The 14,184-nt window shown below is 52.5% G+C and overlaps 1 protein-coding gene across 2 annotated transcripts in view; it reads left to right on the top strand.

Annotated features, from left to right (window-relative positions):
* The window catches only part of GPT2 (glutamic--pyruvic transaminase 2), a 43,215-nt gene that overhangs the window by 13,302 nt on the left and 15,729 nt on the right, over positions 1 to 14,184 (top strand). For both annotated transcript variants that reach the window (XM_010347815.2, XM_039480493.2), the window contains exons 3-6: positions 726 to 815; positions 3,465 to 3,573; positions 9,350 to 9,483; positions 12,819 to 13,062. In XM_010347815.2, coding sequence (XP_010346117.1) covers positions 726 to 815; positions 3,465 to 3,573; positions 9,350 to 9,483; positions 12,819 to 13,062 — 577 coding nt within the window. The remainder of the gene's footprint in view (positions 1 to 725; positions 816 to 3,464; positions 3,574 to 9,349; positions 9,484 to 12,818; positions 13,063 to 14,184) is intronic.

Raw genomic sequence — 14,184 nt, 5'->3', positions numbered from 1 at the left:
CACATCTGTAAACCCAGCTACTTAGGAGGCTGAGGCTTGAGAATCGTTTGAATCGGGAGGCAGAAGTTGCAGTAAGCCAAGATGGTACCACTGTACTCCAGCCTGGGTGACAGAGCAAGACTCTGTCTCAAAAAAATAAAATAAAATAAAATTGGCCAGGTGAGGTGGCTAACACCTGTAATCCCAGCACTTTGGGAGGCTGAGGCGGGCAGATCACGAGGTCAGGGGTTTAAGACCAGCCTGGCCAACATGGTGAAACCCCGTCCCTACTAAAAAAATACAGAAATTAGCTTGGCATGGTGGCTTGTGCCTGTAATCCTAGCTACTTGGGAGTCTGAGGTAGGAGAATTGCTTGAACCAGGACCCCGGAGGTGGAGGTTGCAGTGAGCCCAGATTGCGCCACTGCACTCCAGTGTGGGCTACAGAGCAAGACTCCATCTCAAAAAATAAATAAAATAAAATTATGTGACCTTGAGCAAGGTTTCTAGACTTTTAGAGTCTTGATCTCCTTATCTGTCAAATGGGATTAATAATAGTTCTTCTTCATGGGGTGGCTATGAAGGTTAAATGAGACCAGGCATGTCAGAGGTCTGACACTAAGTCAGATACTTGGTAAGGCTCAAAATAGGGCTGTTTATTAATATCCTGCAGGAACTCTGCCTGGCCTCTGGAATCCAGGGTCTAAGAGTTTCTAAGTAACCACCTGTTGCTTTCTCTCTGCCCAGGGTATCAAAAAGCCGTTCACAGAGGTCATCCGAGCCAACATCGGGGATGCCCAGGCTATGGGGCAGCAGCCAATCACTTTCCTCCGGCAGGTGAGCCGCCCCTAGGAGCAGAGGCTGCAGGAGGGCAGGGCTCTAGGCTGGGCGGGCCGTCGTGGGGCTGTCCTTAACCCCCTCTCTGTCCAGGCCCTCCCAGGCCTCATGCCCTCTGGCTGTCTCCCTTAGCCTCCTTCTTGCCTTTCTGAGGTTGTTGGGAAATTCCCAGATGCGTTTTGGGGTTGCTTTGGTGTAGGAGGCTCCCAGGGAGACTCTTCCACAGGGTGGGGTCCTGGGAGCTGTTGGGAAAAGGCAGTGGTGGGGTAGGCGGCAGCCCAGGGGACAGGGAAAGGCCGGCTGGGCTGGGGGTAGTGTGGGTGGGGGCAGGAGGTGGCTTCCCACTTGAGGCCCTCCCGGGTGTGAGTGTGGGCTCTGCTGGGTACCAGCTGTGTGGCTTTGGGCAGGTGGAAGTTGGCAGAGCACTGCCTTGGGGGACTGCTGGGCCTTGATGAGATCATAAGTGCAGAGGCCTCCTGGGGCCCAGCACAGGAGCTCGAGGTTGGGGGAGGCCAGTGTGAGCGCTGCGCCCCTGGCTGCCTCTTCAGTGACCTGGCTCCAGGAGAAGGTGGCTTCTGTGTTTAGTTTGAGCACTGACCTCAAGAGTGCCGCCTGGCTATGACTGTGGGATTTGTGGGCTGGAGGCGGCCGGGTGGGAGATGCCCCAGGGCAGAGGCCTGTTTTGTTTTATTTAGTTTTTGTTTGTTTGTTTTTGAGATGGAGTCACTTTCTGTTGCCCAGGCTGGAGTGCAGTGGCATGTTCTCAGCTTACAGCAATCTCCACCTCCTGGGTTCATGCAGTTTTCCTGCCTCAGCCTCCCAAGTAGCTCCAATTACAGCCATGCACCACCATGCCTAATGTTTGTATTTTTGGTAGAGACTAATGTTTGGCTAATGTTTGTATTTTTGGTAGAGACACAGTTTCACCATGTTGGCCAGGTGCATCTCAAACTCCTGACCTCAAGCGATCTGCCTGCCTTGGCTTCCCAAAATGCTGGGATTACAGGTGTAAGCCACCATGCCCAGCCTGTTTTGTTTTGTTTCAAATTTTTAATAATTATTATTTTTTTAGAGCCAGGGTCTTGCTCTGTTGCCCAGGCTGGAGTGCACTTGAAACGATCACAGCTCTCTATAACCTCAAACTCCTGGGCTGAAGCAATCCTCCTGCCTCAGCCTCCTGAGTATCTGGGACTATAGGTGTGTGCCACCACACTCGGCTAATTTTTAAAATTTTTGGTAGACACAGGGTCTCGCCGTGTTCCCCAGGCTGGTCTCGAACTCCTGGGCTCAAGCAATCCTTTCCTGCCTCAATCTCCTGAGCCACTGGGGTTGAGGCCCTTTTTGAATCAAAATGTGGTGCTGTGTGTGGTTAAGTTTCATGGGCTGGGGCCATCAGGGTAGTTGAGCCCTGTGAGCCTCAATTCCCATTCCCGCCTTGCTCTCTGGGGCAGAGGGCTGGGAGGGGCTGGGAGGGGCTGGGAGAGCTTAGCCCACAGTCCCTGAGGGAGTTGTCATAGGGCAGTGAGAGAGAGGAGCTGAGGCTGGCCCTGGTCTGGGGGCGCCCACTGTACCTCCCTCCCATGGCCACTGCTGCTGACCCTCGGAGCAGGCCCTCAGCCGTGGATGTTAGAGTCTTCATGCTGGGCCCAGGAGGGGGAGACGAATCGGAACACATGGTGGCTGTGCCGGGGAAACTAGGTGGGAGGAGGCCAGAGGGCCCGGACTGCCCTGGAGTGTGAGCACTGGAGGGGAGGGCCGAGCGAAAGTGGCCTCTCCCTGTACAGGCCTGGGCTGAGGTTGTGGCAGGCTCCAGGACAGGCCTCACTCTGCCTTACTTGCTGGAGATGTGTTCCCAGGTCCAGCCCTGCCACTGTGCATGGCAGGCCCGGCCTCCCCAGCCTGGTGCCAGCTGCCTTCGGCCTTCACATGAGACATGCGTAGGTGCCCCTGCGAGGTGGACAGGCAGCTCACTGCCCATTGTGTAGATGAAGAGAAGCCAGGCTTCATGAACCCAGGCGCTTGCTGGTCACCCAGCTGGTATCAGAGCCACGAGCCCTGACCCCCTCAGTGTACCTGGCTCTGCTCCTCTACGCTAGCCTCAACTTTCTGGGCGAGCTGGGGTTACTGGCACTTTTGTACACATTTTCTTGCTAATTCTCTTAATTCGTGGGTTTGGGGTGATGTTCTCTATTACAGAGCAGAGAAAGCTGGCCATTTTCGTCTGGGGAGGAAAGGGGGTGCTGAGGAATGCAGGGGGAGAGGGCCTAGGGCATTGGTGGAGTTCAGGCTGGAAGTAGGAGGGTCTGCAGCCCTGCTTCACCTGCCCTCTGCTCTGCAGACCCCTGATTGTGCCTTGGATGCATGAGCCCGCTGTCCCTAGTGGAAGAGCTTGGGCCAGGGGCTGAGTAGCAGCCTCACTCTGATCACTGGCTCCTCTTCTAGCAGCCCAGGTCATAGTACATCCCAACTCTCAGCTTCTCTTCTGCTGCGGAGATTCCAGCATCCTCCCCACCTGTCCCCAAGCTCCCACAGGCTGAGTCCTTGCAGAGCGGTTTGTGGCAGCCCCATCCCTGGCAGCTGTTTTCTTTCCAGTGGCCTCTGTATCCCTCCCGGAGCTCTGGGAGCCCAGCCTGTGCCTTGTTCCCCCAGGTGATGGCACTGTGCACCTACCCAAACCTTCTGGACAGCCCCAGCTTCCCAGAAGATGCTAAGAAACGAGCCCGGCGGATTCTGCAGGCTTGTGGAGGGAACAGCCTGGGTGAGGCCCCAACTTGCCAGGCCCCTGGGTGTGAAATGAACGTATGCTCCCAGTGGCCCTGGCCTCGAGCGGAGGGTCATGCATGCGAATGAATGTGTGAACGTGTGTGGGTGGCTGACAGCATGCAGAGTAAATGAAAAATAGCGTCCTCTTCCCACTCACGCCTTGCTGGCCTCCTGTTTATTAAGTGGGCGGTGCCAGCGCCACCTTTAGGTACAAGTGTCTGCATCATGCCGGGTGTGGAGTCTGCCCCTGGCAGCCAGCCTCACTGGACAGCAGCTGAGCCTGCCTTTGTCACAGCAGGTTTCACCCAGCAGTAGGAGGCTGGGTAGAAGTACAGTGCTCAGTTTTGTTCAGTGTCCTTGCCTCTCGGTGGCCCCCAGCTCTGAATGTGTCCCTGTACCGTCTTGGCGATGGCAGCCAATTGTTGGGGGAAGGGAAGCACCTTGAGACCCCTCCGACCCCTTTCTGTATCTTTCTTCAGTCCGATGGTGCCAGTTCCCCCTAGCACTTCATGGTGTCCCCCTGGCACTCAAGCCAACCCTCACTCCCCCTTTTGGCAACCCATGCCCCAATGTCTGCCTCCTGACAGGGCACCAGGCACCGGGGCTCTGTGGAGGGAACCTGGAACTTGGCCCCTGTGATGTGAAGATGGTTTTCTCCCTCCCCTGCAGGGATGGAGTTCCAGCCTCCAGGGCTCTGGCTCTTTGTTCTCTCATTTTCTTTTCTCTATTTATTTGCTTGTTCCTTCATGCAGCTTCCACATTGGGAATCCAGCTTCCCTCGCCCTGAGGAAAGCTGCTGTTCTTAGAGTCTTCCTAGGTTGTAAGCCCTGATGTTCTGGAAAGCGGAGCTGAGGGTGGGGACAGACGGGGACGAATTCTGGTGGCTTGCTCAGCAAGGGAGTGGTCCCACATGTGGCTATCTCTCCCCTCCCCCCAACTTTTTCTGCTCCAGCCCTTATTGATGGCCCTGTACTCACTCTCTTGGCTGTGGCCTCTGAGTCTGAGCACTGTCCCTTTCAGGAAGGGGCCAGCCACCCCTTGCTTTTCCAAAGCCTGCCAGCCTGGATGGGGTATGTGCCAGGGCCTTGAGTGCCAAGACCTAAACCACAGGCTGGCAGAAAGCAGCCCTGCAGCACAGAGGCCTGGCTCCTCTTTCCTCCACACTCTCTGCCTGGCCCCAAAGGCAAAGATATTTCTCAAAGATTCCATGCCCATGGCTCTGAGACTGCTGGAAGCCCCAGCTGAGAGGCAGGGGGTGGGGAATGTGCCTTCTGTGTGTCTGATGTGAGCGTTCAGGGACAGGGCAGGGATTTTTGTTCCACATACTAAGTCTCATCAACTGCATGTTTTTGCAACTTCTGTCAGCCAGAGCTGGGGTAGTGGGGCTGAGAGGCTGTGTCCCTGTGAGTCCCCTCTTGGGGTATTACAGCAAAAGACCAGTTGACCTTCATGGTTTTTGGGACCCACCCTGGGTCCTGCTCCAGAACCTCATGAACACAGGTGAGATCGGAGTGCTTTGAGTCTCTCTCATCCTTTAGCTGGGAAGTACTTTGTACCTACCCCCTGAGCTCGCAAGAAAGATTGACGTGTGTGCTAAAGCCCCTTGTTAGAGAAGCTCTGCCCATTCTAGGGGGCAGGACAGTGTGGTTCATCCCATGGCAGGGACATGGTGGTGTCGCTCTCTGTCACCTACTCTGGGCAGCCTGAACACTTTTCTGCCCAGAGGAGTAAAAGGAAATTGAGTATGTCACAATACCCCAGGGCCACCTTGACCCACAGGGAGATTATTAAATATGTATACAAAGTCTTGAAGCTCACCCAGGATGTGTTTTTATCATGCCCTTTAAAATTATTTCTTGGGCTCGGTGTGGTGGCTCATACCTGTAATCCCAGCACTTTGGGAGGCTGAGGCAGGTGGATCACCTGAGGTCAGGAGTTCAAGATAGCCTGGCCAACATGGCAAAACCCTGTCTCTACTAAAAATTTTTTAAAAAGCCAGGCATTGTGGCAGGCACCTGTAATCCCAGCTACTCAGGTGGCTGAGGCAGGAGAATCACTTGAACCCAGGGGGTAGAGAGTACAGTGAGCTGAGATTGCGCCATTGCACTTCAGCCTGGGTGACTAGAGTGAAACTCTATCCCCTCCAGAAAAAAAAAAAAAAAAAAAAAATTATTATTTCTTACCAGGGCTTCATTTTCTTTTCCTCTGTTTTCTAAGAGAGGGGGTCTTGCTTGGTCACCCAGGCTGGAATGCAGTGGTGAGATCATAGCTCACTGTAACCTTGACCTCCTAGGCTCAGGCAGTCCTCCTTCATCAGCCTCCCGAATAGCTGGGACTACGGGCATGCACCACCACTCTCGGCCAATTTTTAAATTTTTTGTAGACATGGTGTCTCACTATTGTGCAGGCTGCTCTTGAACTCCTGGGCTCAAGCGATCATCTTGCCTCGGCCTCCAGAGTAGTTGGGATTACAGGCATGAGCCACCACACCCAGCCACTTCATTTATTTCCTGTTTAACAAGCTATTTGGTTCTCAGGTGTGTCCTGGATCTGACTGGGTTTGAGTTGTAAAACCTAGCACCTGCCTCGCGGGGGCGGGGGTGGGGGGGGTGGGCAGGAGCTGTGTGCCCTTGTTCAGCCTCTCCCTCAGCATGCACCACGTACCAGGCTGTGTTCTAGACACCAAAGACACTGATGAGCAAGGCGGGGACCTTCTGTGCTCATTAAGCTATCAGATTCGGGAGAAACAAACATGAAAAAGAATTTATACAAATGTGCAATCCCCAGCTCTCATGAGATCTTGGAGAGAGCTGCAGGATTATAACAAGGGGCTCTAATGGAGAGAGGAAGCGCTTAAGGGGAAATATGGCATTCACTCTCATGAGGAGGATAAGTGCGAACCTGTAAATGAGTGCTAGACCAGCGAACAGTGTGTGCAGAGGCCCTGAGGTTGGGACCTGTGTGTGACTGAATGAAGGGGCACGAGGGTAGTGGTGTTTGATGAGGTGGGAGTTTGGCAGTGGGTCCTCAGCAGGGTGTAGTGGAGCGCAGCCCACAGTGGGCGAGGTGCTCCAGGAGAGATGCACAGAAGAAATGGGGAACAGCCCCTGCCCTGGAGGAACCAAGAGTCAGCATGGGGAGGCAGGGCTGCTTCTGTACAGAACAACTGGAGGGGCCAGCACAGTGGCTCACACCTGTAATCCTAGCACTTTGGGATGCTGAGGTGGGAGAATTGCTCCAGCCCAGGAGTTCAATGCTGCAGTGAACTACTATCTTGCCACTGCACACCAGCCTGAACAACACAGTAAGACCCTATCTCTTAAAAAAAAAAAAAAAAAACTAATAAATAACTGGAGAAATAGGCTGAGAGAGAGGCTGGGGATGGAGCAGAATCTTTAGAGCAGGCCTCTTGGAGACAGACTAGAAATGAGCCTGGAAGGATTAGTGTGGTTTGGAGCATAGCGTGAGATCTAAAGAAAAGGAAACCCAGGAGCTCCTTGGAAGGTTGGAATGTCTGTGACCTACAGAGGGATTGCTAATGGGTCAAGGCCTGGGTGTTCAGGGAAGTGGATGCACTCAGAGGCAGGAAGAAGAGGAGGCCCCAAGGAGGAAAAGGTGGGGCATTGAAAAGATGTGAAGGTAAGGAAGGAGCCCTAGTCTCTGTGTACAGAAGCTCAGAAATATCAACTAAATCACCGAGTGGAGGAGGGCTCTGACACTGGCATCTGCACCTCACCTCTTTTAAACTTACAGAATACTTAAATGTATTAGAATACTCAAAATAACGTGACAGAAGCCCATGTCCCCCTCCCAGAGTGACGTGAGATAACGTTTGCCATTTGGCACCTTAGAGTGTTGGTCTGGCCTCTCGTCTTACAGCTGTGCAGAGCCCAATGCTGTGCAGAGAGGCTGAGGCAGAGCTGGGGCATTCCAGTTCACAGCTTTTTTTTTTTTTTTTTTTTTTTTTTTTTTTTTTTTTTGTGAGACAGGGTCTTATTCTGTCGCCCAGGCTGGAGTGCAGTGGCGTGATCTCAGCTCACTGCAACCTCCACCTCCAGGGTTCAAGCGAGTCTCTTGCCTCGGCCTCCCAAGTAGCTGGGATTACAGGCACCCAACACCACACTCTGCTGATTTTTGTACTTTTAATAGAGAGAGGGTTTCGCCATGTTGGCCAGCCTGGTCTTGAACTTCTGATCTCAGGTGATCTGCCTGCCTTGACCTCCCAAAGTGATTACAGGTGTGAACCACTGTGCCTGGCCCCAGTTCAGAGCATTTGACCTCCTGGATGCCAGGCCTGGACTGATGCAGGCTGAAGCCCCAGAGAAGAATCAGCTACTTTCAGTCACCATCCTGCCTCCTGGGGGCAGTTTTTGCAGTAGCCACAGAAGGAATAGTCTGGTTTTCTTTAAATGTGATAATAAAATTCAAAAGGTCTAAAAGAATATGCAATGAAATGTCTGCCTTCCACGTCTGACCCCTGGTCCCCATGCACTTCCCCAGGGAATTCACCTCACCAGTTTGAGTGTTTTTACAGAGAGATCTTGTACCTGTACAAATACATCTTTCCAGTTTATTTTTAAAAACCTAAATAGCAGCCTGACACTTAAAAGAAAACTTTATGGAGGTATGACATACAGTAAAATGTACCACTATTAACATACAGCTGGAATACCTTTCATGCATGCACACATCAATGTTATTCCACCCGGCTCTGGATATGGAGCTGCCAGCCCCCTACCCCGCACACTGTCTTGTGTATCTTTGTAGTCAATGCCCCCACCCCAGAGCAGTTACCACTGCTCAGCTTCCAGCGCCACACATTAGTTTTGCCTGTTTTTGAACTTAGTATAAATGACTTCCAACCCTAAATGGCAGCAGGAGGGTATGTTCACATGGGACTTGGGGCTGGGGGACACCCTGCAGTCCCTGAGATCTGCGGTTGGTGCTGGTCAGAGCCCTGGGCTCCTGGGGCTGGCCGGTGGTGCTACTGTGGAGTTTTTGTTTTTATTTTTGTTTACTTTTTTTTGAGACACAGTTTCACTCCAGGCTGGAGTGCAGTGGTACCATCATAGCTCATTGCAGCCTGTACCTCCTGGGTTCAAATGATCCTCCCGCACAGTCTCCAAGTAGCTGGGACTATAGGTGCAAGCCACCACGCTCGGCTGATTTTTGTTATTTTTTTGTAGAGATGAGATTTTTGCCACATTGCCTAGGCTTATCTCAAACTTCTGGGCGCAAGTGATTCTCCTGTCTCAGCCTCCCAAAATGCTGGGATTACAGATGTGAGCCACTGCGCCCAGCCCAGGGGGTACTATTTTGGAGCCTAATGTTGGCTTGAGCCACTCTTTCAAGTCCTGTGGAACTATGTGTAGGCAACCATGATAAAAGCATGGGAATCCCAGCTCTAGTGACCGACGTTGTCACAGAACACACAAATTCCAGGAGGGTGGGTGGAACAGATGTGGACACCATTTGATTGAGTAGAAGCCAGGGCTTAGAATAATGGGTAACACATAGTAGGTACTCAGTCAATCCTGGGTGAGTGAGTGGATGAGTGGATGGATGCATGGGTGGATGGATAGAGGGGTGGGTGGTTGAAACCCAGACAGGTGGTTAAGCAGCTTGCCACAGCTCCAGAGCAGTGGGGGTTGGGCTCCACCTGAGACCCTCACCCCAAACAGGCATCTCTCTAATTAGATGGATATCAATTATATTGACCCTGTGGAGCCAGATGTCCTGCCTTTGTCACTGTCTTGCCTGCTGTCTTACAGGGTCCTACAGTGCTAGCCAGGGTGTCAACTGCATCCGTGAAGATGTGGCTGCCTACATCACCAGAAGGGATGGCGGCGTGCCTGCGGACCCCGACAACATCTACCTGACCACGGGAGCTAGTGACGGCATTTCTGTATGTGTGAGGGTGGCTCATTATCTGGCGTTTAACCACATGAAGAGCAGCCTGTTAGGGCCCAGCACAGGAACTGGCTAGCAGGGAGACAGGCTTGGGTGGCAGCATGGGTGGCTACCCTCTGGTCCCCCTGCCCTGGCACCCTGCAGTCTTGGCCTCTTTTAGTCTTCATGAGCCTGGTCATTACTGCAGCCTTGATTTTCCTCTGGATTGCACAGTGGCAGGTCCGGCTGCAGAGGAGCCGGGGGATACCCAAGGGTGGCCATTGGCCTTTCTGTGGTTCTGCATGTACTGCTGTTCCTCATGTGGCAGGTGCAGGGGAGATAATGGGGAACCAAACACATCATTTGGCCTCTGCCTACAGAAGCAGAGCAGACCAGCTGATATCACAGAAATAAATGCACATCACATGCTTTTAGTTTCTCTTCTGCAGTGGAGAAGGACAGGCTGCCATGGGAGGGAGCAGCAAGGACTCTGACCCAGTGAGGCAGGGGCAGGAAGGCTTCTCTAAGGAAGACTGAGCAGACACTGACCTGAGGGACATGCAGAAGTGAACTGGGAGAGAGGGTGCGCTCTGAGCCGAAGGTCACTGCAGAGGCCAGGAGCTGGCAGGAGGCTGAGTGCCGGGAACTGGAGATGCTGGGGGATGAGTGCATGACAAGGGATGGAGCTACCAGGCATGGGCTGGCGAGGCAGCTGGCGCCAGTACAGGGCCTTAGAGGCCACCCTGAGGATTTGGGTCGTTGTGCTAGGAACAACAGAGAGCCACTGAAGGGTCTGAAGGAGAAGGAAGTGGGGCAGTTGGATTTCTGTTCCTAAGTTTAAATTTTGGCTGGGAGGGGCACAGAAGCCATGAGGAGGTGACTTGGCTGTGGATTACTTGGCTGGTGGAGCCTGCAGTCCTGGGCGTGGGGGACTGATGGAGCCTGCAGTCCTAGGCTTGAGGGACCGATGGAGCCTGCAGTCCTGGGCTTAGGGGACCGATGGAGCCTGCAGTCCTGGGCTTGGGGGACCGATGGAGCCTGCAGTCCTGGGCTTGGGGGACCGATGGAGCCTGCAGTCCTGGGCTTGGGGGACCGATGGAGCCTGCAGTCCTGGGCTTGGGGGACCGATGGAGCCTGCAGTCCTGGGCTTGGGGGACCGATGGAGCCTGCAGTCCTGGGCTTGAGGGACCGATGGAGCCTGCAGTCCTGGGCTTGAGGGACCGATGGAACCTGCAGTCCTGGGCTTGGGGGACCGATGGAGCCTGCAGTCCTGGGCTTGGGGGACCGATGGAGCCTGCAGTCCTGGGCTTGAGGGACCGATGGAGCCTGCAGTCCTGGGCTTGAGGGACCGATGGAGCCTGCAGTCCTGGGCTTGAGGGACCGATGGAGCCTGCAGTCCTGGGCTTGGGGGACCGATGGAGCCTGCAGTCCTGGGCTTGGGGGACCGATGGAGCCTGCAATCCTGGGCTTGGGGGACCAGTGGAGCCTGCGGTCCTGGGCTTGGGGGACCGGTGGAGCCTGTGGTCCTGGGCTTGGGGGCTGGTGGCCTGCCTCTCCCTTTCTGCACACCCCTCCCAGGGGCCTGGTGTGCTGGATGCTGTCAACTCATCTATGCTCAGGGAACCATGTGCTGTCTGAACCCTTTCTTTTTTAATGGGGCTGTCTTTGTTTCCTGACCTGTAAGACTCTTGTTTGTTGAGTGCTTTGTTCCTTTCCCAAAGCCTTTCCTACACATTCAGCCCATGGGAAATGGAGGCCCAGAGACATTAAGTGGTCTGCCTGCCTTGAGTCAGTTCTTGTGACATTTGGGATTCTAACATTGGGGCTCCAGCCACCAATCACAGCATTTTTCATTGCCTTCTGCTGTCAAGGCCTCTCTTGAATCCCAGAAATGCCCAGTGTGGGAAGAGGTGCCGGAAGAGGGAAGGGGGCGTGTCCACAAGATTCAGCGGAAAGAATCAAGTCATTGTGTTTTAAAATCTCATGGCATTTTTGCAGCAAGGAACTGAATCTGAGAAAGGACCTATGCCAGTGTTTAAGGTGGAGACTCTCCCTGCAGGGGGTTTTGGCTAATTAATTCAATGAATTACTGGCACCTCCATCAGTACCCCACAGGAATCCCATGGCCTGGTTTCTCAGAATTCTTACAAGAATCCTTCTCGGCTTGGAAAACAGGTCAAAGCGCCACCTGGTGGCAGTAGATGGGTATTTTATCCCATTTTAAGAGTCCCCTGTTGGGCTGGGTGAGGATGGGGTCTTTCTATCCTTGCACACTGATACTTAGTGATAACATACATTCCCCACCAGGTCAGAATCCCCAAACATAGGCAGTCGGGATTACAAGGGCAAGGTCAGAATAATTCTGAGACAGAGTGAGTGTGGGAATGACTATTTTGGAAGTATTAAAAATACAAGCATTGAGTCTTTTTAAAAATAAATTTTTTTAGGCCAGGCCCAGTGGCTCACGCCTATAATCCCAGCACACTCAGGAGTTCGAGACCAGTCTGGCCAACATAGAGAAACCCTGTCTGTACTAAAAAAGATATTTGGACACAGGGACAAGGGCTTCTCTCTCTCCCTTTGTTGAGATAAGTTGGGTCAGGGCCAAAATGCATTGGACTTGATTGTGGTATCTGTTTCTTGGGAACAGCAAATGATGCTTCAGCCAGCTGAAAACACCCCTTGAAGGCCAAGGCAGGCGGATCACCTGAGGTCAGGAGTTCGAGACCAGTGTGACCAACATGGAAAAACCCTATCTCTACTAAAAATAGAAAATTAGCCAGGTGTTGTGGCGCATGCCTGTAATCCCAGCTACTCAGGAAGCTGAGGCAGGAGACTTGCTTAAACCTGGGAGGCAGAGGTTGTGAAGCCAAGATCACGCCTTTGCACTCCAGCCTGGGCAACGAGCAAAATTCCGTTTGATATGTGTGTGTGTGTGTGTGTGTGTGTATGTGTGTGTGAGAAGAAAAATAAATGTATATTTTAAAATTTTGAAGTAAGGACATGGGGGTCTCACTGTGTTGCCCAGGCTGGTCTCAAACTCCTGGCCTCAAGTGATTTGGCTGCCTCAGTCTCCCAAAGTGCTGGGATTTTAGGCATGAGTCACGTGCCTGGCCTAAGTACTAAGTCATTAACCGCATGTTCTGCATTGTGCTAAGAACTTTAGAACACTGTATTTTGTTTACTCCTTGCAGCTGCCCTCATTTTACAGATGAGGAAACTGAGAATCAGGGAAGTAAAGTGACTTGCACAGAGTTGTACTGGAGGCACGCAGTGGGGCCCACAGATGAAAGGCTGGGGTCAGGGATGGGGAATGGTGCTGGCTTTCTAGATGCAACTTCTCTGTTGCAGACGATCCTGAAGATCCTCGTCTCCGGGGGTGGCAAGTCACGAACAGGTGTGATGATCCCCATCCCACAGTATCCCCTCTATTCAGCCGTCATCTCTGAGCTCGATGCCATCCAAGTGAACTACTACCTGGACGAGGAGAACTGCTGGGCCCTGAATGTGAATGAGCTCCGGCGGGCGGTGCAGGAGGCCAAAGACCACTGTGACCCTAAGGTGCTCTGCATAATCAACCCTGGGAACCCCACAGGTCTGCACTTTACTTCCTCACCAGTTTTGTAGAGGGTAGGGGTCGCTGATACGCTGGCTGTCTAGAAACCAAAGACTTAAATAATTGGTAGTTCTCTCTGCTCCTAGTTTCCCAGTCCACTTCAGATTTGCTAACCTAAATCCATAAAATTTGCCACAGGCCACCTCAAGAGGTGAGTAGTCCAGGCGTGGTAGCTCACGAATCCCTGCACTTGGGTAGGCCAAGGCAAGTGGATCACTTGAAGTCAGGAGTTGGAGACCAGTCTGGCCAACATGGTGAAACCCTTCTCTACTAAAAAATACAAAAATTAGCAGGGCATGGTGGTAAGTGCCTGTAGTTCCAGCTGCTCAGGAGGCTGAGGCACATTTGCTTGGACTTGGGAGGCAGAGATTACAGTGAGCCGAGATCATGCCGCTACACTCTAGCCTGGGTGACAGAGCAAGACTCTGTGGAAAAAAAAAAAAAAGTGGTGTGGTGGTGCATGCAGTCCCAGCTCCTAGGGAGGCCGAGGTGGAAGGACTGCTTGAACCCAGGAGGCAGAGGTTGCAGTGAGCCGAGATGGTGCCACTGCACTCCAGCCTAGGCAATAGAATGAGACATTGTCTAAAAAAAAAAAACAAAAACAAAAAGGGAGTAAATGCAGACATTTTCTTGGGCAGGTTGAATAATAATAATTACTATTTTATAGAGATTGGGTCTTTGCTTGTCGCTCCAGACCTGGCTGAAGTGCAGGTGGTATGATCATAACTTACTGCAGCCTTGAAATCCTGGTGATCTTCCTGCCTCCACTTCCTGAGTAGCTAGGACTGCAGGCAGCACCACCACACCCAGCTAATATGTTAAGTTTTTATTTTTGTAGAGACAAGATCTCGCTGTGTGTCCCAGGCTGGTCTTAAACTCAAGGCCTCAAGCAGTCTTCCCAAAGCATTGGGATTATAGGCATGAGCCACTGCACCCAGCCAGGATTGTATTGTTATTTTTAAATTGTCTGTGTGTGTGTGTGTGTGTGTGTGTGTGTGTGTGTGTGTGTGTGTGTGTTTTTACCCTGTTCTTACATTTGCAAAGACTTGCCTCCTTGAGATTATTTACTCACAAACTTATCGTTAATCATAGGCCTCATTT

Source organism: Saimiri boliviensis, chromosome 1 (assembly GCF_048565385.1).
Source record: "Saimiri boliviensis isolate mSaiBol1 chromosome 1, mSaiBol1.pri, whole genome shotgun sequence".
Taxonomy (NCBI): domain Eukaryota; kingdom Metazoa; phylum Chordata; class Mammalia; order Primates; family Cebidae; genus Saimiri; species Saimiri boliviensis.
The sequence above is the reverse complement of the archived record's forward strand: the minus strand, read 5'-3'. Positions and strand labels throughout refer to the sequence as shown.